This window comes from Anabrus simplex, chromosome 2, assembly GCF_040414725.1.
Source record: "Anabrus simplex isolate iqAnaSimp1 chromosome 2, ASM4041472v1, whole genome shotgun sequence".
Taxonomy (NCBI): Eukaryota; Metazoa; Arthropoda; class Insecta; order Orthoptera; family Tettigoniidae; genus Anabrus; species Anabrus simplex.
In genome coordinates, this window is record NC_090266.1 from 1,196,575,623 (window position 1) to 1,196,601,200 (window position 25,578).

A 25,578-nucleotide genomic window follows, 5' to 3' on the forward strand; every position below is an offset into this window, starting at 1 on the left:
TTAAAATAATAAATATGTCTATCTTTGGCTTAAAAAGTACACTGTTGTTAAGGCATATCGTCACACTGTGCCTATATTATTGAATATGGAATGAAGTTTGCACTTATACACACTAGTAATTGTAAATTTGTTGTAATGTCTTGAGAATATTTGTTATTTGAGGCTTATCACTTCATTGTATCTGATCTATGAAATGTCAATAGGATTATTTACACTTTTTGCATTGATATTTAGGATATTTCACTTTTGTATAACTAGTCCAATTGGAACAAACATGAAATGCTTATTGAACTTTCTTGGCTAAAAAGTGCTTGTTATATGATAGGTGTTACCTCATGCATCTATTTTATTGTGCCTAAAATGAGGTTTACACTTGTTAACATTAGTACTATGAGATTTTTATCGTCTATAGTATATACATGAAAAATTTTTGATCTGACATGGCAAGCCAGTTAAAAGTAGATAAAATAGTAAACTAATGGAATAGGTCCAGTTTCTTATTCATACTGTTTGTTTTTACCACTTTGCACTAGTAAATTGGTAAGTGTATGGCATATGTATGCTAAATTAAAGTTTATATTGTTTTTCCATTTATTACCATTTTCATAAATTGCTGCTAGTGATAAAGTTATTTTGGTCTATAGATATCGTTGAGAAAAGTTGCGTGTGTTGTTGCTGAGTTAAATGGTGACTATTATGAGTTGAATTTCGTTAGAATTGCCGTGCATCTCGATGAAATTTGAATTTTGTAGTTGTTAGCCAATACACGTTTATTGTGATGATAGCGTGGAGGCTTCTTGTATGTTGTAGGGTATATGTATCTGCAAGTAGAAATAATCGGTATAAGAGATGGTGTATTGTGGACTGTGGAAAGTGAGTTGTATGTTATATTACTTACGTTGAGTGTTGGTGCTGTGTGCTCTGCGCGGCTGCCTGTCGAGATCTGTTACATGTTATCCTAGGACTGTAGTTTGCGGTGGCGGAGGGGAGGTTTGGAGGGATGGGTGGAGCGCTTGTGAGAGGAGCGGGGTTGGAGGAGGGGAGATCTTTGAGCGGTTCATTTGTATGTGTGGGTTATTGTTTATTAATTCTTTTTAAATAATAATTTGTTAGGAGGGGAATTACTGCACCGAAAATATTGTTTTTATCTGTGGTTTCATTTACATTATGCCATACACTTACCAATTTACTAGTGCAAAGTGGTAAAAACAAACAGTATGAATAAGAAACTGGACCTATTCCATTAGTTTACTATTTTATCTACTTTTAACTGGCTTGCCATGTCAGATCAAACATTTTTCATGTATATACTATAGACGATAAAAATCTCATACTACTAATGTTAACAAGTGTAAACCTCATTTTAGGCACAATAAAATAGATGCATGAGGTAACACCTATCATATAACAAGCACTTTTTAGCCAAGAAAGTTCAATAAGCATTTCATGTTTGTTCCAATTGGACTAGTTATACAAAAGTGAAATATCCTAAATATCAATGCAAAAAGTGTAAATAATCCTATTGACATTTCATAGATCAGATACAATGAAGTGATAAGCCTCAAATAACAAATATTCTCAAGACATTACAACAAATTTACAATTACTAGTGTGTATAAGTGCAAACTTCATTCCATATTCAATAATATAGGCACAGTGTGACGATATGCCTTAACAACAATGTACTTCTTAAGCCAAAGATAGACATATTTATTATTTTAATAAGCAATTTTGAATGTTTGAATCAAATGGATCAATTATATTAAGTGTAATATCCTAAACACTAATGTAAACAAATGTAAAATCCATTTAATGTATAATAGTCTAGACATAGTGGGGTCATATGCCTCACACAGCAGGTGCTTTTAACGAAAGATATACTCACTAATATTTTAACAAACAACTTTTAACGTCTGATTTAATTGGACTAGTTTTACAAGGTGTAATCTTTCATATGTGATGTTTTTGTAACTATTTCTTTGTGTGTCAGCTGAGGATGATCCCGTAGGGATCGAAACCGGTACTGACTGAATTTACTACTTTGAAGTAAATAAATTAATGTATTGATAAGGTGGAGACTTCTCAATTATCTTTATATTAAAGAATGTGGATCCCGCACGGAAATTTTAATTTAGGCATTGCTCTTCGTTTTAGAACAACGTGAGGTGCAAGCTTTCTGCCATCAGCTATTACAGAAAGCATTGCAGTACATCATTGTTTTTCGCTTCCGGTAGCGCATACGATAACACTCAATGTCTCTTTCTTATCGATTGTTCGACTTTGTGGCATACGGAAACTGATTGGCGTCTGACATGCAGTTCCTATTTGGGAGATCAAATATTCCCACACTTTACGCTTCTCAATCACACAGCGATGAAAATCAATTACTTTTTGATTGAAATAATTCGTCATTTCTTGGCATAATGTTGTTCTTCATCGAAGAGAAAAGTCAATTTCTCTTCATAAAATTAATCATCCAGCTGCAGCTAACCTTCAAATCCAAGACAATGAATCCATGTGCAGCAGCTATTTCTCGTTCTTTAAAATACAGTATTTAGTGATAAACGGCTTATGTGCAGCGGCTATTTCTCGTTCTTTAAAATATAGTATTTAGTGAGAAACGGCTTATCCCACGGTGTGTAACGAAATCATATATTTAAGCAGGTCCTCCTGTACTTGCATGAACCTGCCACATTTTGGTCCGCGAAATGCTTTGCGAGACTTGTTGGTTGCTTGAAGTGCATTTCTCTATTACCACGGTAGCGCATGTTGCATTCAGAAAATGAATAATTGCGGCCCGCAGCCCTTTTTCCGTATGTTTCGGCGTAACTGATCAACACGAGTTTATATCATGCAGTGTTACTCGAATACTTGCTCACTGTGGACTAACAAACAATTTTGAAATCACAGAATGCCCCGTACCCTAAACACTCGTAAAATATGTTTGTACCAGACTGGAATAGAGCGTCACTAGTCACTTCTGGGCTGATTCTCTAACTGAACTAGTGCAGTGGGATTTCCTAACGGCTAATAACAGCTCGTTGCCCTGTATTTGGAATGCCTGCTTTTGTAATAGGAAGGCTGCTACTTGAGTAGTTGACATCTTTATTTCGAAACACATCCAGACCTGCGTGACGGATGTTCGAAGAAGTGGATGCGTCAAATATGTGGACATTTCTTTTTCGCCACTTTCAACCCAAAAATATTGAGATGCGTAAATTATGCAAGGGCGTTGACTATGCAAGAAAATACGGTAATATTTCCACTCATTTTGGCTAAAAGTATTTTTGATAACAGTGCGGTTAGGGTTGCGCAGCTGTGAGCTTGCAATCTGGAGATAGTGGGTTCGAATCCCACCGTCAGCAGCCCCGAGGATGCTTTGCAGTGGTTTCCTATTTTCATGACAGGCAAATGTTGGGGCTGTACCTTAATTAAGGCCATCGCTGCTACCTTCCCACTGTTTGGTGGTATATTTTGTAACTGAAATGGAGAGTTTAAGAATATATCCAACAAGTGACAGTTTGTATAACACATGGCCAGTATACCTCACCTGTCTTCCAGTAAACACCTGGCTTTAAAATGGCAGTACTTACAGGGTCTACAGGTCAAAACGATATTTTCCCACCTGGTCAGTCCAGATCTGATTCTTGACTCTGCCATCAATTTAAGTGAATGCAAGTAGTATAGTTACCTGAACCAGAGCATGTTGGATCAACTAGAATGTACTCCACACCAGGTAAAGTTGCAGAAGATGTGGTCAAAGCATCCTTGCATGCTACTCTAACACAAGTAGCTGTAGATTTCTTGACCATTTTTTTTAGAGTAGAAGTTCGTTGTCTGTCTTTCTCAACTGCATAGAGAATTCTAAAAAGTTAAAAGCATCATGTACTGTACAAGGCGTATTCAAATGTCATTAGAAATTCAATCAATAATCTTTAATGAGAGAGGGAAGATGCATGGTGGGATTGGCATTCTAAGCAACTTCTAATTTGCTGTTATAAGTAATGAAACCTACAGTATTATGAGGAATTTAAATCACTTGAACATGATTTCCCATTTGGAAATTATTACTAGCTTCTTATCCCAATGTCAAGCTCATAGGGGAAGGGAGTAGTAGGAAAATTCACCTTATTTCCTCACAAATAACACAGAAGACTGTCACCACTATTTCTTTTCTCTCTCCATAATGCAGCTTAAAATGCTTTAAAATTTACTCACAAACAATGAAGGAAGTTGAATTACAGTAAAAATCATATAAAATTCACAGGGACCAAGCAAGTTAGCTGTGGGGTTAGGGTTGTGCAGCTGTGAGCTTGCAATCGGGAGGTAGTGGGTTCGAATCCCAATGTCGGAAGCCCTGAAGATGCTTTGCCATGGTTTCTATTTTCACGACAGGCAAATGCTGGGGCTGTACCTTAATTAAGGCCATCTCTGCTACCTTCCCAATCCTACTCCCAGAAACAGCAGACAGTGATGAGCGGAGCATTGGGTGGAGGGGAAGGTACCTTGTGAATATTAAGAATTTTCAGGAAGAAGTCTGTGCGTGAAATTGTATATTCATAAGAAACGTGGCTTGAAAGCAAATTAACATTTCAGAAATGCTGGTAACAGAAAGATACTGTTGGTGGTTGTGATAATGCACTGCATCACAAAGTTGAAGTGGATAGAGCATAGATCGAGCTCGATAGCTGCACTCGCTTAAGTGCGGCCAGTATCCAGTATTCGGGAGATAGTGGGTTCCAACCCCACTGTCGGTAGCCCTGAAGATGGTTTTCCGTGGTTTCCCATTTTCACACCAGGCAAATGCTGGGGCTGTACCTTAATTAAGGCCACGGCCGCTTCCTTCCCAGTCCTCGCCCTTTTCTGTCCCATCGTCGCCGTAAGACATATCTGTGTCGGTATGACGTAAAGCCATTAGAAAAAAAAAGGATAAAGCATAGACAGTGACAATAATATACACATTCTATCTTCTTTTCCTGTTATTCATTCATTACATACTTTTAGTCTTTAACCTTACTTAGTGACTAATGTGTACTCCCGTTTGTTTTAGAAGCTGCGTTACTTAGTAAAGATTCCAGAAGCTTTGAGCACATATCGTTTACTTATTGTCAAGATACCACACTCCAACTAGAGAGACCCTTATCACGTGTATGGGAACAATCAAGTTTCACGAGTCTTGTTTATGGCAAATAGCCCACACATTTTATGTCCAGCTCCTTGGCTGAATGGTCAGTGTAATGGACTCTGATTTGGAGAGCTCCAGGTTTGATTCCTGGCCAGACCACAGGTTTTAACTGCATATGGTTAATTCCTCTGGCTTGGGGATTGGGTGTTTGTGTATGTCTCAACACACACCTCTTCATCTACATACAATAAAACACACTAACCACCACTGCAGAAACATGAAATAGGGATTACATCCCTCCATACACAGTTGGCGACAGAGCATCTGGGCGTTAAGCTGGGCCAAATCCACACGAGTTGTTGACCCCAAAAGAACTGGGAAACAGCAGCTCACATGTTTTATATGGAACTGAAATCAGGGGAATTCCCTGGCCACTCTAGGACACAAATAATGTTATCAATGAAGAATTTTCTTCACTTTCTTTGATGTGTGGACATGAGCACAGCCTTCCTTGTGAACCGTGTGACTTTACCAAGGTAGGAAGGTTTGTGCGCCCCAATGAAGCAGGCGGCAGGCCATAGGTGGAACCATATCGGATGGGTATCCGTTGAATGACCAGACTAATGAATGGTTCATCAAAAGAGGGGTAACAGCCTTTCAGAAGGTTCCAGGAAGGACATTCCAGGGATCATTAATGAACAAGTGTATATTTGAGGATTTAGAGAAGGTAGAACTATTCAGTTAGTAGTATGTAAAGATAGTTGGATATAATTATAATGTCTAGATAGATAATGTGACTAACACTGGCAAAATACTGAAATTTATCTATTATAATAAAGTCATTTATAAAAAGATATATAAAAGTTGAAAGTAGGAAAAACATCTGGGATTGATAAGATTTCTGCAGATATACTAAAGGCTACAGTGCCTTATTTGAAATATTTATTTTATTACCATTTGCATGAACGAGCTGCAGCTGTAAAAGAAACATGCAATATATAAACTCTGTGAATGTGTATGATCCCATTCTGTTAGTGCTCTTTGAACTTCACAAGATCTATATTCTTTGACTTCAAGTGTTCTTGTATTCTTGGCTGCTTATTATCTTGTCAATTAGAACAGCAGTTCATTTATTATCATTATGCATTTGCTAATAAAGTAGTGTTTTTAATAAACGAGATTACATCTGATGACCTGCTGACATGATCGTGAGTACCTACATATTAAATAATGCAATATTACCGCTCGCATTTGAATACACGACAACATGTCCAACCTGACTTCAATGTACCAGTACAGGTATGGACATATCACGAATAGCTGAGAAAATGCAGTCATTTTGGCAAAAGAATGTGAAAATATGGTTTCCTCTGGTAGAACCTCAATTTATGACTGCTAACATAACCAATCAAATGACAAAGTACCATTATTTAGTTCTTTTTCCGGGTTGAACTGTGTTGTTGATTTCTGTACATTCCGTACAGTTTGCCGACATTTTGAATACATTGCAGTATTCTTTGTTAAGGCGACTGAAGTACCCCTACTCGATATGAGGTAATCAGTCTCCCAGGCAGCAATCACACTATGAGAGTGGTTCCTATCCTACCCTCTCTGTCTGATGTAAGCCCCCTGACTGTCTCGTGAGAATTTTGGAACGTATATAGCGACACTTCCGTACATTGGAAACACTACAGACAGCATTGGCAAGATACTGGCTAAATATGACATAAAAACTATTTATAAACCATTAGCCCATTATCTGCCACCAGTAAAAGATGCAATAGAACTACAGGCTCCTGGAGTATACCACACTGAATGTAGCTGCGGAACGTGTTACGTCAGTGAAATAAAACATCTGATCTCTACCCGCCTAAAAGAACACATCCACCACACCAAGAACATAATGACAACGTTACGTTAGACCGCTAGCTCACATGTGACTGTGTTTCTCTCTCTTGTGCGCATGTAGGTGATGTGGGAAGGGCGAGTCTAATTTCTCTGAGGTAAGGTAGGTATGTAACCAACGTGTGCTATCAGTGACAATATTAGATTCCGTTGCATAGCGTCTCCACAGCAGTGTTGCCACTATTTAACCTCCTGAGGCCCAGAACATTTCTCTTTTGGTCAGATGTCATAAAAGTGTATACTTCTTTAACGGTGTACTGGTGGGAGACAGTGAAGTTAGAAGCATATCACACCGAGGTAAATGAATTCGCAAAATAATTGAGCACAAACAAAAGGTCAATTTTTATTTATTTTATTTTTAAAATACTTCCTTTACGGGATATTCCGATTTTAAACAGTGTCCTTTTAAAAGGACGCCAGGCCTCTGGAGGTTAAGAGCCAAAACTCGTACTTTCAAACCTGCTTGCCCAGTAAATTGCAGTTTATTGGGGATACAAACAGAATCTACAAATTTGGTGCAATTTACAGTAGGGTGAAGTCCTGTCAAAACCACCTGTTGCCAGTAAAACAATATCGAGAATACCACTGTCATGTTCATCACGACTGATATTTTCAACATCACTAGGTTCACTTGAACTCTCACTTTAACTAAATAAATCATTATCATGATACAATTTTCTTTCAATATAATAATTTAGCAAAGAACACGAAACACCGTGCAATGCAGAAGCCACAGTGTAAACAAACGGAGGCTAGTGTCATTTTTGTCTCGAGTTTGGTCATGCATGGCGGATAAATACTTAGAGCAGCACTACTGCAAAGGGAATATCTTCACGATTCCAATGAGTGCAACAGATGGCGTTTGCATTCATTTTTGGCTACAATCAAAGCAATTAAGGCAAAGCTGCACAAGCCTGAGTACGTATATGGGCTGACACTGTGCGGCGGTAATGGGGTAACCAAGTACGTACTCAGGCAGACAGCGAAGAACTTAAGCCACACCCGGACAAAGCAACACCCAGAGAACTGCGCCATCTCGACTATCTAGGTCAGTTTACTGCAAATATTTGGTACCTCCCTGGAGGAGAAAATATCCCTGCTGACACATGTTCCAGAATTTCAGACATTGTGTTGCCAACTACTATGATATATGAAGACATTTCTAAATTACTAGAGAATGATCCAGAACTATTTGATCTCAAGAAATCAGAATCCTGTTCTTTGCCATTCGCTACAATGTTGTTACATGACGAATCTGAGTTGGTTTGTGACAATTCCACAGGAAAGCTCAGGCCATATGTTTCTCCATCCTACCGAAAACAGGTCTTCCACGCATTGCATGACTTGTCTCATCCTGTCATTAAAAGTTTGGTGGATTTAATTCAATAATATTTTGGCTGGCGTACATTAAAACAAGATGCGAGACTGTGGGCAAAGACCTGCATCCCTTGTGAACAAGCAACAGTTTGGAAACACACAACCAGTAAGTATTATTAGAACTTTCAATGAAGTCAACGGACACTTCTCTCATGTCCACGTAGACATAGCAGGACCACTACCCTGTTCCCAAGGCTACACATATCTACTAATACTGATAGACAGATTTACCCATTGGCCAGAAGCAGTACCACCAAAGGACATCAGTGCAGAAACTGTTGCCAGCCTGCACTCTCCTGTCATCTTGAATTGCATGCTTCGGTGTGTCGACAGTTCCTTAATTACTTATTTATTATCACATACACCATACATGTTCAAACTGTCACCCTCTTTTTTATCAACTTAAGCATTGTGGTTTGACTTTGTATTGGTCCATTTTGACTACAGTCTCTATTCCAATAAATTCACTTTGATATTTGAAATCAGCCTTGTCAATGCTTGAAGTTACTTATTTATTATCACATAATACACCATACATGTGAATATTATAGTTTAATTCTGAGTTTATTTATGACACACATTATCTATCAATTAAGAGATGTTTAGAATTAAATATGTTGTAAAGGTTATAAGAGGACTTGTTAAGAATGTGATTGGTGTTTAATAATAATTAAACAGGTCTAAGAGATATTTGGTAGTTATAGTAAACCACTTAGGAAGAGGACCATAAGGTCCTCGAAACATGTATGATGTAACATGTGATAATAAATAATTAAGTATCTTGAAGCATTGACAAGGCTGATTCCAAATATCACAGTGAATTTGTTGGAATAGAGATTGTAGTCAATATGGACCAATACAAAATCAAACCACAATGGGTTAATAAAAAAGAGGGTGACAGTTTGAATGCCAGCTGTTCACTCAGCTAACAAAAGCCTTAGACAAACACCACATCAGAACTACTGTTTACCACCTGGCATACAATGCTGACATTGCAATGTCAAGGTAGCAGTGCGAGCTCGACTCTCAGATGATTGGGTCAATAACTTGCCTACCATCTTAAAGGGCCTCCACACTTATGTTATTCCAGAATAGAGTGCCACCACTTCAGAAATTACTTACAGCATCACAATTAGGCTTCCAGTTGATTTCTTCGACCCTGCACCAATGTACTGTGGTATCCCATCTTTTGTTTTCGCCCTAGTAACTACTCTGCACCAATCTACAAAATCTATTTTCATCTATCCTGAGATTATGACATCTACATGTGTGTGCATCAGACAGGATGCAACAAGGAAACCTCTCCATATCTCGAACACACACGTTCTTAAAGTGACTTTACCACTGAAATACAGAGTGGTCACAAGACTGCCTCCATGCTCAAGTACATGGATACTGACATACACAATTCACTAACTCCAACAAACACACCTCCAAACAATCAACAGTCAGCCCAACGAACTACACATTCTGGGTGCACTGCATTCCTCAAAGCAGTTTCTTGATGTTGTCTCTGGTGAGGGGGAGTGGTATATGGCCATAAGTGAAATAATATACAATATATAAACTCTGTGAATGTATATGATCCCATTTTGTTAGTGGTATTGAACTTCACACACAAGACCTATATTCTTTGACTGTGAGTGTACTCTTATGGTGATGAAGGGATAGGAAAGGGCTAGGAGTTGGAAGGAAGCGGCCATGGCGTTAAGGTACAGCCCCAGTATTTGCCTGGTGTGAGGTTTACATATATCATACCAATTACATCAACAGCAGTGAATTTATTATCATTAAGTAGTTTTAATAAAGAAGGATTTTATTTTAAATAAACAAGACTGTAGAGCTAAACAAAATGAATGAGAACTTGCTATAGAAGCTCCAGTGTACAAAAGGAAGGGTAATAAACAAGTACAAAGACTATTAATTTTTTTTTTCAAAGTCCGATCGGTCACAAAATTAAAACCTCAGTGAAAATCAAAAATGTTTTATGTGCAATATTTAGCTACACCATCCAGCTACTTCTCTACATAGCTACTACTCCGACATAGACATTTGTTGTAGCGTGGTACCAACTTCATAATACCCTCTCATAGAAGGCAGCCACCTGTGCTTTCAGCCACTTATCTATGCTGGCCTGCAGCTCGTTTATGCTAAAATTCTGTCCTAGCGTTTCATGTGAGCAAAGAGAAGAAAATCAGAGGGAGCCAAGTCCAGGCTGTATGGTGGGTAATCAAACACTTCCCATTGAAAACCCTGCAGGAGCATTTTTGATGCAGCTGCAATGTGTGGCTGAGCACTGTCACAAACAAGGACAATACCCGATTAGAACATTCCTCTTCGCTTGTTCTGAAGTGCTCATCGTAGACAATGAAGAGTCACGCTGTATGAGGCTGCAGTGATGGTTGTGCCACATTCTATTAATTCCATTAACAAAACTCCTTTTCATTCCCGGAACACAGTAGCCATACACTTTCTGACAGAGAAGGTTCGGTTGCACTTCTTTGGTTTACTCAGGGAATGAGAATGCATCCACTGTTTGGAATGTTCTTTCGTTTCTTCATTTTCAAAGTTAACCCATGTTTTGTCCCCCGTGACAATTTTGTTCAAAAAATCTCCTTCAGCATGGTAGCACTGGAGAAATATTAAGGCGGCGCCCATTTGCTGTGTTTTGTGATGGTTGGACAGCATCTTGGGAACCAATATTGCAGTGTTTGTGGTACTAAAGTATCACCAAACCAAACCAAACCCCATGGCACTACAGCCCTTGAAGGGCCTTGGCCTACCAAGCGACCGCTGCTCAGCCCGAAGGCCTGCAGATTACGAGGTGCCGTGTGGTCAGCACGACGAATCCTCTCGGCCGTTATTCTTGGCTTTCTAGACCGGGCTAATTATCACACACGATGGTATAGAAAGCTAATCTTGAAATTTCAGGAAACGAATAACTTAATACAGAAATTGTGAATCGACGATTTTCTCGAATCGCCTGATCCACTAGCTGAACAAGATCATCGGTTGATACTCGCATCCTTCCCTGACCGCCTGCATCATGAACGTCTGTACGTCCTGCTTCAAAGTTCCTACACCATTGCTGCATTTTGTCGTCACTCATGAAAATTTCACCGTACACATTAATCATTCGTCAATGAATTTTGGCTGCACTGCACCCCTCAGCATGAAGAAATCGAATGACAGTAGGCACTTCACACTTGGCGGGAGACTCTATTGTTCTAGGTATGTTTACGTGCCAACCGCGTGCTCAGAACTGACAAGTGCGAAGTGACACGGTTGCCAGGCATACTCGAGACACTGCATAACGCTTCATCAGATTCTCACTGTGGTTTTAATTCTGCGACTGACTGAACCTTGGGAGAAAAAAAAAAGCCCTCGTAGATAACTACATGCCAGTCAGCTTGATGTGTTGCATGTAGTAGGTTCTGGGAAGTGTTCTTTCTGCTTTCTGATTATATTAGACATGTTTGCAAAATTACTAACTCTTTTGAAGGAAGGCAGTTTAGGTTTTGGTAAGGTTATATCATGGGAGACTGCTGACGAATGAGCGCAATTGGACTAGACAAAAAAGTGATTGAATGGGTGGCTAAATTTTCAGAAAACAGAACTCAAGAGAAGAGTAGGTGAAGCATTATCTGATCCTAACTATTAAGAGGGAGTTGCACAAGCCAGTATTATTGGACCTTTATGTTTTGTTATGTATATAAATGATGTGAGTGAAGAACTTGAATCACAGATAAAGCTTTTTTGCAGATGGTGTTGTTGTACAGTATAGAGTAAATAAGTTACAGGATTGTGAGCGACTGCAAAAAAGACCGTGACAATGTTGTGAGATGGAAAGCAAACAACGGTAGGATGGTAAAGTGGATGAAAAGTCAGGTTGAAAATTTCACCAAGAGGAAAAATTCTCTGTTTTAATTACTGTGTTGATGGGGTGAAAGTACCTCACAGGGATCACTGTAAGTATTTCGGTGTTAATGTAAGGGAAGATTTTCATTGGGGTCATCACATTAATGAGCTTATAAATGAAGGTTATATATCTCTTCATACAGTTATGAGGTTATTTTGTTGTTTCAGTAAGGAACTAAAGGAGAGGGCATATAAATCTCTGATAAGACCCCAATTACAGTATGGTTCCAGTGTATGAGACTCATATCAGGATTACTTGATACAAGAACTGTTAATGATCCAAACGAAAGCAGCACAATTTGTTCTGGATAAATTTTGACAAAGGAGTAATGCTATGAAAATGTTGCAAACTTTGGGCTGGGAAGACTTGGTAGTAAGGAGATGAGCTGCTCAACTAAGTGATAAGTTCTTGAGCTTTCAGTGGAGAGATGGTGTGGAAGGACATTAATAAACAAGAAAGTTTAATAATAGTGTTATTTGCTTTACGTCCCACTAACTACTTTTACGGTTTTCGGAGACGCCAAGGTGCCGGAATTTAGTCCCGCAGGAGATCTTTTACGTGCCAGTAAATCTACCGACACGAGGCTAACGTATTTGAGCACTTTCAAATACCACCGGACTGAGCCATGATCGAACCTGCCATGTTGGGGTCAGAAGGCCAGCGCCTCAACCGTCTGAGCCACTCAGAAGAAAGTTTGAGTGGAGTTTCTAAAAGTAGGAAAGATCATAATATAAAGTTGGAATTCAAGAGGGCACACTGGGGCAAATATTCATTTATAGGAGAGCTATGAATAAGAAGCAGCAATCCATCAAGAACAAGCAGTAAAGGAAATCAAAGAGAAATTTGGAAATGGAATTACAACCCAAGTAGAGGAAATCAACTCAGATTTACCGATGATATTGTTATTTTATCAGAGTCTGCAGAAGATCCGGAGTGATTGCTGAATTTATGGACACAGTCTTGGAGAAGGTGCACAAGATGAAAATAAATAAATATAATACAAAAGTAATGGAGTGCAGTCGAACAAGTTTGGGTGAGGCAGGAAATATTAGATTAGGAAATGAAGTCTTAAGAGGAAATAGAGGAATAGTGTTACTTGGGTAGTAGAATAACTAAAGATGGTTGAAGTAGGGACGACATAAAAAGAAGGAAGGAAGGAAGGATGCATTAACATAATAGCTATAATATTATACTTTTCTGACATCCCAAACGGATGACCCTGTAGATTCGTCTGCTCACACACATACTGATAAAATTCGTCATTCATGAAAATACTCACTTAACTCAATATCCTGCTCATTTTCTATTTGAACGTTTAGACCTGAATTCCCTGTAAATGGTGGAACAGGTGGACAATAACTAGGATTATATGTATCAGGCACTTCACTTTCTTCTGAAGGCCTATCACATTCGGGAATCGGAATTTCCTCGTCACTCTCACTATCCAAGTCTATTTCAGGAATAAGTTCATCACCAGAATCATCACTGTGAACAATATCTAACAGTTCTTCTTCAGTAAGAAACTTTGCTTTATACGCCATTATACTACACTCTGTAAGAACGACACGCACTTCATTGGAATCTTATCGACTTGATGCGGAAGTGCTGAGATTTTCCTGCTAAAACAGCTGAGATAAACATGAGTCCACTCAACATGAGGGGTATCTCAACAAGTTCAACCAACTTCCTGTTACAACCAGTAACGCTGACTAAGGTGTAAGAATGCATGGATGACAAATATAAACAGCACTGCTTCACGCGGAACATTAAACGTCTTACGCCGTCCACAGCCTGCAGCATAGGAGCAAGCTTAAACATCTTACACCGTTCGCGGTCCGGAATGAGTTAAGAAAAGTTCAGCTGTCTACGATTTTCTTCAAAGGTGTATTTTTGGAAGAAACAATTAATTACATATAGCATATTCTGAACTTTACTATTATATCCACTGGATCTATCACTTCTACTAGTATTGGGCTTGCTGAGTGTCATAATTGTTTTCAGAGTTTTAAATTGTCATAAAAACTTCATTTTTTTTTTCACAAGCCAGACAAAAAGGAGACTAATATCCTTCACAACTGACACGTCTTGGTCCTCTGGACTATGGGCATCTGTTTATAATACCTTATCGATATCGCAGCCGTGTAAACAGCCCAATCCTAATTCACGATTATGCCCCCTTCGGAATAATGCGTCAGCTGTCAGTGGATTTATTTATAATTTTGAGATATTGGTGTTAATGTATATTAATACTTTATTAACAGTAATACCATATGAGGTGGTCCGTTCCAAAACTCGTCTTATCCATCATAAGTGATTTTTCAGGAAAGGCGAAAAACCTGTAATTTTTGTAATATAAGTCTCACTTGTTTAAATGTATTACGACGCGTTCAAGTCCAATGTCATAGGGTCGTCTTACTGATGAATTATAAATATAATTAATAGAACGTCCATAAATTACACTTGTATTTTGGATAAGACGAATTTTGGAGCACCCAAAAATTCAAAATATATTACCTCACACAACTTATATTTAAACAAGAAAAATGAAAGGATTGAGAATATAATGTAGTAATAAAACTCACCAGTACACTCATGCACCTTTTTGCTATCAGTATAATGATATTCACAAATAAATTAAACACAGCAGTGTGATTTATCATATTTACATCCTATCCATAGTATTTGGAGAGAATTCTTCCTTTATAGGCTACACTGCACTCACAATAGAAGTAACTTGAACAATAAAACATCACTTTGTTGTTAATCAAACTCTCAAATCTGTTCCCTCCTCTTGAGATCCATCACAAAGAACTTCTGTTTCTTCAACAAGACTGTTTTCGTCTACAGAAATTGAGGTGAACAGATTCTTATAAAAAGAAAGCAACTCACTCCTATCCCAATCCATTCCAAAATGCTTTTCAAGCAATTTTTTTACGTCCTTTACTTTGGCAGGATTCAAGTTTACTCCTGGCAATAATTCAGATGGCATTAGCATATCTCGCAGGCGTTTTCCCTTTTTCATAACGGATTTTCCTAAACCGATGTCTGAGTTGTAATGAGGTTCTCCCCATAAAGGTGACATTTCCCGGTGAGTCTTTGCTAATAACAAATCGTTTCACTGAAGAAAATTCAAAGTGCCAAAATGCAGGCATTTTCATCATATTTTCAGAAACCATTTTCCAATTGTTCACCGAGCAGTCTCTGCCAAACTTTAAGACTTCAGCATGTTTGCTAAAGGTGTCTTCATATTCTGCTGGATTACAGATTATAGGGCATTTCCGTATCTCGCTCTCTCAACTTGAGTAAATACCCTGTCAGAGGGCAGAAATGAGTGACCTGTCATAGGAAAGACCAATTCAACACTTTCTATATTAGGCGGAGCTGTGTGTGTCAAGAAATATAAGCACATTGCAATCATTGTAGATTTGCGGTTCTGTCCTCCGCAGCCATCCGCACGAATTCGTATAGTAGTGAAGTTTGACAAATCAGTTTGTGATAATCGATGGTAAACTGCAGATGACGTTTCATTAGACCCCTTGTTGAATTCATGATCCATCCATGTGTATGTAAAAACCTTCTCCTTTGTCAACTTGGCATGTGAGGTACCCCTCACAATGGTAAAATTATAGGTGTACAATTGCCGACTGTAATAGGCAATTTGATCTGGAACTTTTGGATTCACAAGATTCTTTTGGCAGTCAAATGAAAATATTGCCATGCTGTCCCTTTCTTCTTGGAGCTTTTTGAAAAAAAGCTGCAGCCCTTAGTTTGTGTACTCTAAGTTCCAAGATTAAATCATTCTTCAGTGATACGTTCGAACTTTCAAGTTTAATTTTCTCCTTGAGCTCTATGCACTTTGAGCAAGCGTCAGTAACTGGTGTTCCGAATCCTATGTTGTAGCAACGCGTAAAAATTTCACGGAAGAACCACTGCTTCACCCTCGCTTCTTCCGGTGATTTCTTGTTGTACATTTTGTAAAGCTTAGCGATGCTTAAATTTCCGGGTAGATACTGTCTGACCGGTGACTTTCCACGGCAATACTGACTTTCACAACACTGCACACTTTCAATGAACGTTTCAGGGAGTGCCTCTTTTCAGTGTACTCTGGTTTGATCCTAGCTCCTCCCCTCTTTTCTGTTGGAAGTTTCCCTGTCGTGAAGTGATTTCTGACAATCCTCTGAACCCGATCTTTGCTGACATGCAATACATTCAAGAATGTCTTTTGGCAGAACTGAATGTGAAACTATTCTGTATTAGCAAGTTTTATATACCTTCCACAACAAGAGCAATATTTTCGGTCATCTTAATACACTCTATTCACAGCACAAAACTGCATGAAAGACTAACACAGTTCAAGAACAACTCAAAGAGTGGAAAGACTGGCATAAAACGCGGGTATATTGTAGCGTGAGTCACGTGCTGAAATTATCCATTCCTATTGGTTGATTGTATATGGCGAGTTTTGGAACGACAAGCGCCGTGGATAAGGCGAGTTATGGAACAATAGCCTAAGTTTGGTGACAGATTTCTATGGGAAAAGGCGAGTTTTGGTGCTTAATTTTGTGTTAGAACTATCACAAACATCACCAAGAAGGCAATGCTACATCTAACTCATTTTTTTAAAAAAAATGGATAAGCCTCATATATACTGTAACAGGAATATAATGATACGATATTAAGTCCATAACAATGCGATATATTATCCCACCATCGTAATATATTACCTCTCTCATCCCTGGAAGATCTTCAAGAGGAGCATGTACTTGTTACGAGGGAAAAATCAAAAAGTAAGTTATACTAGCTCGCCGACAGAACACACTGTGAGTCGTGACCATGGCTAATGCTGAGCAAGCTACAGTAACTGCTGACACGTCCGATAGAAAGGTTGGTGTAGTAGCCCGTTGTATTGTGTGTGGGCTAGGCTCAATGGCGTGTCAACTGTATGTTCACTCCAAATTGGAGGTGCGTGCAATGATCAGATTTCTATGAGTTAAACGGCTCAATTGCATGGGCATTCATCGTGAAATCACTGCTGTATATAGTGAGAGTGCAATTTCTCGCCCAGGTACTGTAAAGTGGTGTAAGCAATCTGACGCTGGACGCACGGATCTCACGGACAAATATAGCGAAGGCAGGCCTGCAACGTCCAGTACTGCTGCAAATGTTCACCATGTGGATGGGATCATTAGAGAGAATCGGCGCATAACACTGCAGGAAATTACCAGCATGCTGAACATTTCATATGGCAGTGTGTTCTACATTGTTCACCCGCACGTTGGAATTCATAAACTGTGTCAGAGATGGGTCCCAAGTCTGCTCACCGATTTTCACAAGGGACAACGTTTCCAATCGTCACTGGCATTTTTGCAACAAGTTTCTGCGGCAAATCATCACAGGGAATGAAACAAATAGAACATCGAAGGAATGGGTGCACACCACATCACCACCACAAAAGAAGGCCAAGATCCAACCTTCAGCAGGAAAGGTAATAGTGACAGTGTTCTTTGACATGGAGGGTGTGGGGCACGTAGATTTTATGCTGAAAGGCACAACAATCAACTCAGCTTCATATTGTCAAACGTTGAATCAATTGCATAAGGCAATTAAAGAAAAGTGGCGGGAAAAATTGAGTGCTCGTGTGATTTTGTTGCACGATAACGCAACACCTTACACGGCCCACCAAACGTCCGAACTGCTGCAGCGATTCAAGTGGGAGGTATGGCAACATCCTTCATACAGTCCAGACTTAGCATCATGTGATTATCATGTGTTCGGTAAGCTGAAAATGGATCTTGGCGGACGACGATTCTGAAACAATGAGGTGGAGAAGGCAGCTGTCTCCAGGTGGTTGCATAGCACTGGAGGTGATTTCTACGCATCCGGAATATGTGGAAAAGTGAACTTGCAATGTATGTTGTCATAGCCGTGTTGTCTGTGGGTAGCTGGTTTCATAAATGGCCCTTAAGTTGGAAGTGTAACTTACTTTTTGATTCGCCCTCATACTTCATTTAAGGAATTGGGATGTTGTGGCCATCAGTCCTATGTGTGTATGTGTAACTTCTCAGGGTGTCCACCAAATCCAGATTTTGAAATTCCCTGACATTTCCCTGTTTTCCAGACATAAAAACAATTTTTTTCCTGACACACAATGACAAAAAATTAAATTATAATAGAAGTTTCCAGGTATGACCGTAATATTAAAATACATTTTGAAAACTTAACATGCAAAAAATAAATGAGTAATTAATGTGCATATTAAATTTCAAAACTTGGAAGTAGAATTTAGTCCAATTTAATTCACTTTAAAGATTTTAAAAAGTTATTACCATTACTGCTTCAGTGAAGAAATTTCATCATCTATAGCCAGCAACGACTGTCAAGCTTCTGCCATCACCCTCCGCTTCCTTTCTTCTAATTCTTTCAGCAACAAAGTGGCCTTTCTCTTATTTATTTTGAAAAGAATCTTCTGCTTCCAATGCTTCACGTTTCTCCTTCAGATTTTGAATATACAAAGCATGAGCATTCCTTGCAGCATGGAGCATGTTCTTATTAATGGAGACCTTTTCAATTCCACCAAGGTTTGGGATAGCATCATATATTCTTCTGTGTGCTACAAGGGATTCTTGTAGCATGTTCTCTACTATAATTTCTTTATTCACAGAAAAACCATGTTCAAGTGAAGCATTTCCATGAAACAATATTAGTATCATTTTGAGAAATGAAGCCAACTTTTCTGTGTTCAAATTTACTGTTGGCAAAACAGTACAGAGCCAAAAGTGATCTAATCTCTAGTTTTTAGAAGATAAAGAATTCATTACTTCTTTGAAAGTATCATTCTCACACACAGAAGTGAACTCCCTTTGTATATGATCAGCTTCATTACCCGAGATCCATTTGTTTTCAACAAAGGCACCCTTAGCCGTTTGCTGCTTAGAGGTTGCTTGGCTACACTTGGATCGAAACAAGAAATTCCTTTACTCAGTTTACATGCCAGTGGTGACCATTCCAGTATCTTCTTGCACAAAGCTACCATTCCTCTTAGACAATCTGTGCGAAACACTAATGTAACTCTATCATTTAATCCAGGAGTGCCACGAAGTGCTGCTCTAGCAGCATAACCTATGTCAATTTTAGATGCAGGCAGAAGATTTTCTTTACTGTCTAAATTAATTTTGAGAACATTTTCTGAAGACTGCAGTGACTCAGACTTAACAAACCTTGCATGATATTATCCTCATTTTTCCGTATTGAAATTCAGTTAAAGTAGAACAATAAAAGTTTGATTTCCACCTATTCAATACTTTACAAGCAATTATAAAATTAGGATCTCATCCTTATTTTATTGCTTAATTATTAAAAACATAGGGCATGTTTCGTTCAATTATTGAACATCTTCAACTACATACATTTTTAACAAGGTCAAAATCGGTAATACTATTCTAATAACCTGCAACTATTGTTTATTGCTAACAGATTTAATCATAATAACTACTAAAATACTTTTGAATATAAAACATTATATATTACGTCGTCATTGTTAAAACAATATTACTATTTGTAGTGTTTGATATTTTAAAAATCTTGTTCTAATTTTGAATACAATGTCATAAGTTAGTCAGATATAAATAACTTTACAATCTGTTTGATTTTGTTGATTATCTTAAAACTATAAGTAGGATACACATTAAAATCTTTTTGTTAGCTGGCGCGAGCATTACTACATCTTGTACTTTATGAATACAAAATCCTGGTGCTCTCTCAAAACCAAACTCAACTGTTTTGATGTCTTGCAGGAATGTAGCAAAACAAGAAGTGAAGAGCACGAAGAAACTCGGCAATATTCCACTTGGTTTCTTTTACTGCTATTTTATATGAATTGTGCACAGTATGCAAGCCACAAGATCCAATGTTCACCTAAATAGGAGCATCTGGATCATCACTTAATAAATTACCAATATCCTGAAGGAACTTTTTATTAACATTTGGACCATCCATTGAAATTTGTAAGAGCTTTTTAGATCGAGTCCCTGCAGTGCTCGCAAAAAAAACCGTTAACAAATCTGAGGAGGTAGAGTGACCAAGAAACACGGAATCAAAATAAGAAGTGCATACTTCAATGGTATCGGGATTGAAACCACGAACTACAAGATCCATTTGGCCCATCTGAGAAACTTTATTCAGTGACTTGTCAAAACCAACGGTGAAATGTGTGCACTTATGACACATCTCAGGAACTTGCTTATAAAAATAGGGAGCCAAACCATGAGTGATTGTATATGCAACTTTTGTTCCGTGCAGTTGAACTTCCGAAGCTATTTCAGAGTCTGGAAACATTACTGGGAACAAACGTACACTAGCTTCACTGGAACATAAAGAATGGTGTTGCACGACCATATGCATGCACCATATAATCTCAGCTTTGGTTACTTGCTCTCTTGAAAGATAATTCTGTAGACATCTCGTCTCTGGTGAACCTTCTTTAGTGGAAGAAGAAGAAGCAGAAACAGCAGCAGTGGAGTCATATGTGATAGAGTTCGTTGTGGTAGCTATGGCAGGAAGAGGACAATTTGTGTTTGTGGCTAAGGTATAAGTCATTTTTTACTTCACTATTCGAATGTTCTTTTTTTAAATAACTTGAAAGGGATGATGAGAACTGGCTCAACTTGACACTACTGGCATGCTTCTTTCCTCCCATGTGACTTTTTAATGCCTGCTTCCCGATGTTGCTTAGGAGAAAATGATGTTTTACATATTATGCAATATGCTGAAAATTTGTCCAGAGGCATGGGTTTCAACCATGTTCTGAAAGTATCATCAAGCAGCCAACTTTCATTAAACAAAGTTTTCCTTGGCTTTGATGAAGACATTGTTAGCTGAAAAAAGAAGTAAGTATATTGTAAAAAAATCTTTAAATAGTCCTGCCTTACCTATGCTGCAGCACTCTACTGCTTCGATAACAGTTGATGCAATACAACTGCGGCATAGAGCCCTCGTAAAATGTAATGCCCTACTATGAAAATCACACGAAAATCACATGTGAAAACTAATTCACAAAACCTTCAAAGATAGTGCATGCACTTCCTAACAATATCAGACACTAAAACAAGAATAGGTACATTATTATTAAGTGTACAAGAAATAAATTATTTGCGGCTAACGACTGGCATAAGAAGGATTTTATGGCTGATCGATACCACGGTGTCAATTTTTGCCGAGTTAAATTCTTGCCACTTGTCTTGCACGAACTATACTGGGGTATGGTACACAGATGAACTATATGGTAACCAACACACAGATGTAAATAAAATTACAACTACATTGAACACTACTAAACCTATCACACACGCCGACTTTGGTAGCTTAACCCGGGAACGCCGGAGTTTTCAATTTTCGTTTTTTAAATTTTTGTTTAATATTCCCAGCATTCACATATCAGAGAACATTTAAAAGTCATTTTTCTAAAAATTGAATCGTTGGTTTTTAAATGAGGGCCTGGTACCATACGGTACCGCACGGCGCTTGACATAGCTTTTGGTTGGAACATAAAAATTGTTACCTCTTTAGAATACCATGAAACTGAATGCTTAATATTGTTACAGAATACCACTTACAAATTACTGAGCAATAAACAAAAGAAGAAACGGTGTTTATAGGTTTATTTGTGATATCCCTTTGGAATTCCGAAATATAACATTAGCTCAGACGTGACATATCTTTAGGAAATACGAGTAATATTACTTCAGCTTTTCTTATTTAGTCACCTATTTCCACTCTTCACTAGTTTAGAATTTCAAAATGCTGTTTACACAAACGCCCACACTACATGTGACGCATTCTGTGCGGCCGCGGAATTCGCATTCGTTCGCCGCACAGCTCCTGCTTTGGTTTGTCGGAGCGATATAGTGATGTACGCCATTGAATCTCAAGGTGTAAACAACTGCATTTATTTACCTTAAAATACCACCCAAATATATATGTCGTATTAAATATTTTGCACCTACCCTTTTCTGATTGTGGTACTTACACATAGCCACTTAGAAGGAAAATACCGATGAAATTTTCATTTCTTCGGGGTTATTTTTCGTTTGTAAAAAGCATATACTTCAGAGCACAAGAAATTCATAATTTCATCGTAAAGAAAACCCTCATATTTCGGTCGGCATCATATATCGAAAAGTGGAAAATTTCGCACTAGGGAATTGGAGTGAAATATGGCCATATGCCATCCAGGTACCTGGTGGATGAGGTGATGATTTCGCTCTCTTCCCGGGCCATGAATCATTATCGGACATGGATTATCTACTCCTGTACGGAATTTGTTGCTTTAGCACTATTTCTGCTGGTACCCGTGATTGACCTCCTGTAAGATTATCTGCGAGACCCCCTTCATCTTCCTTGGATAATACCTTAGATTCCAGTGGTTCAGTATGTCATGCCGTTTAATTTTTAAAAGTAAAATATACAATTATAGAGTTTTATGACACACATACATCATTATTTGCAACTACAGTATGAATTGTTACCCTTAGAAATAAGGAGGAGAAAGTAAACAGAGAGGCATGGTAAGCGCCGTGCGGTACCATACGGTACCAACGGAATAATTTGTGTCATAACAGCTGACACAGGAATGCTGACCATTTGCTTGTTATTTCAATTCATGGACTTATATTTCAAGAAAATAAATCACATGATATAAAATCGTGTTGTCAATATTTATAAACAAAGTAAAGCAACTTACTTTAGACAGGTAGTCATTTTTATTCCTCTCGACACGATCTCAAATTACAAGCAGTTGTTGCCGCAAACAAATACTCAAATAAAACCTTTTGTTGATTTTAGGCATTGTAGAGAGTATCTCCTTGACAATGTAAAGCGAAGTTGCCAGATTTATGGCGCAAGTAAGGATCAGTATGAGAAAATCAGAAGTAAGGCGCACTGGTACTATACGGTACCGCACGGCGTTGCCGGGTTAACCACGTGATGATGTAGACAATACAGTTGGCAGACAGGTTTCAAGATTGCGCTCAACCGATATAAATCGATATGAATGGCGGTTTGGGATTGGCTGGATCAAGAACGAATACATACAAACATACTTCACAAACTCAAAATCTACTAACCAACAAACAACCTTCATCTTACAATGTGATGTCACTTTATTTTAAATCTTGTTCTCTATTCACAAAATTACACGTGATATTACAAGCTACTAGTCGTGCCTGAAAACTTCCGAACCCCTCTCACGAAAGATAGGTTAGAAACTCAACAAGGCGCGGCCGAAACGGTGTCGCGATGTATTACACATTTACACAATGCTTACCTACGTCAGCGCATTTAATAATAATAATCATGAACACTCGAATGAGTATTAAGTTTAAGTGAATTTCACACTTTCCTGCATTCAGTCAGTGTTTGTTGTCTTGTTTTTACATTTTATGAGGTATTGACTATCGCACACATCATTACACAGTAAACAAACACAGTCATCCGTTGGGTTGTGGAATTTTGTCTATATGCATATTTTGTTGTGGAAGCCATGTATTTAAGAGATTAGAAAAACTGAGAACGCAATATAGGCCTAATTCAACAAGCTCGCCATTCCCCAACAACACAGCATATTCAATAGTAAGCAGATCATACCATTGAAAATTCGATCGATCAATCGATCATAGTCGCTACTGCTTGCTATAGGCTATCCATATTGCTATTGTTTACTTCACGTTCGAGATCACACTTGATTTTTAAAATGTTTATTCAGTTTTCTTTACAATTTATTCCTGGCATAAAAGACATGCCCAAGATTAATGTTACAAAAACTGAAAAATATGCTTCTATTAAAGGATAAATACGGTATGTCCATTCTACATGGCAGAATGAATTTCCAGATTTTTTCTGAATTCCCTGACATTTCCCGGTTTCCCATACGGGTGGCCACCCTCCTCTTGCTGGTTTACATAATGGAGTATCTATGCCATGTGGGTACTCCCAATTAATTAGTGTTAAAACATGAAAGAATAAACAGTAGTCATGGAGCTATGAAACATTTCGTTGCAATAATTGCCTGGAGTTGAAATTAAAAACCATGGGAAAATATTTCAGTCATCTCATTTGTGTTTGTTTCCAACTTTGTTGCAGGACAAATTTTGGGACGGCAATAACTTGCGCATTATCTTTAACAGCCTATAAAATGCTAACAACTCAGCATAAAAATATGGCTTTTGTTTCTAAATATTAATAAGAATTTCTCCATCCATATCAGTTGTACTCAAAAGTCCCAAAACTTAAAAATTTCACCGACACTCCTCAAACATCAAGAGGTTTGAGCTATGCTGCAGGGTTACACTGGCTGGTTCTCTTAAACCATAAAATGTCCATGCACTAGAATGACACTTAACTTTAGAGCATCTCTCACCAGATGGTAGATATTCTCCAATCTACCGTATAGCCCCGATTTTATGTAAACCCAAATTTAATGCAAGAAATTTCAAGCCCCGAAAATTATTCTATAAGAGTAATGTCATTTTATATTCGATTTAACTTAATTCACATTAGGGAAAAAGCTGCATTTAGCATAAGAAAATTTCAAAGTTCTCACGTATTTATTTCTATTCTTTCTATTCAGAACCTATGAAAAAGACTTCATAAGCTTGCTAAGTATGATTCAAGGCAGAAGAGTGATATAGAGTGCAGGCACTTAGCGCTAAAGTAAGATGTCAGGCTCACATATACATTCAACCATGGGCACGGTAATACAACACGTTGTAAAGATGATATTGTTATGTTCTTCGGAAATGCCTATATTAATCTGTGCAATATTCTTTGGTTACAATGAGAACCTTTTCACCGATTCATCCATTATTACGAACAAATTTGGGCGCATACGTTTTTCTGTTATCAATATTTGTACGCTCAACTTCAGTGTTTATATTGCATGCGATCGATCATCTTCCATATAGATTCCTCGCTACATGGACGAGCGAGCTCTCGCCGACATTCAAACGTATAGTGTCTTTTTTTACCCCACAACTCAGACTGGTTGTAAACAAATATAGGGGGAACGTTTCTGTTATAAGAACACAAATAAGTCCATTGACAGCAGTTGTTAACTCCTTAAAAATAAAGGCTGAAGTAAATGATTGCTTAAAATTCATAGTAGGAACTGAAATAAAATAAGGTGATACTTCTTCTCAAGATACAGTAGTCTGCATAACTTATTTCAGAGGTTAGGTTATATACCCATGTGACTGGTTAA

The 25,578-nt window shown here is 38.1% G+C and overlaps 1 protein-coding gene across 2 annotated transcripts in view; it reads right to left on the minus strand.

Annotated features, from left to right (window-relative positions):
• Nucleotides 1-25,578, minus strand: part of LOC136864787 (28S rRNA (cytosine-C(5))-methyltransferase) — a 116,567-nt gene that overhangs the window by 2,502 nt on the left and 88,487 nt on the right. For both annotated transcript variants that reach the window (XM_067142176.2, XM_068226423.1), the window contains one exon: nt 3,692-3,864. In XM_067142176.2, the coding sequence (XP_066998277.1) occupies nt 3,692-3,864 (173 nt within the window). The remainder of the gene's footprint in view (nt 1-3,691; nt 3,865-25,578) is intronic.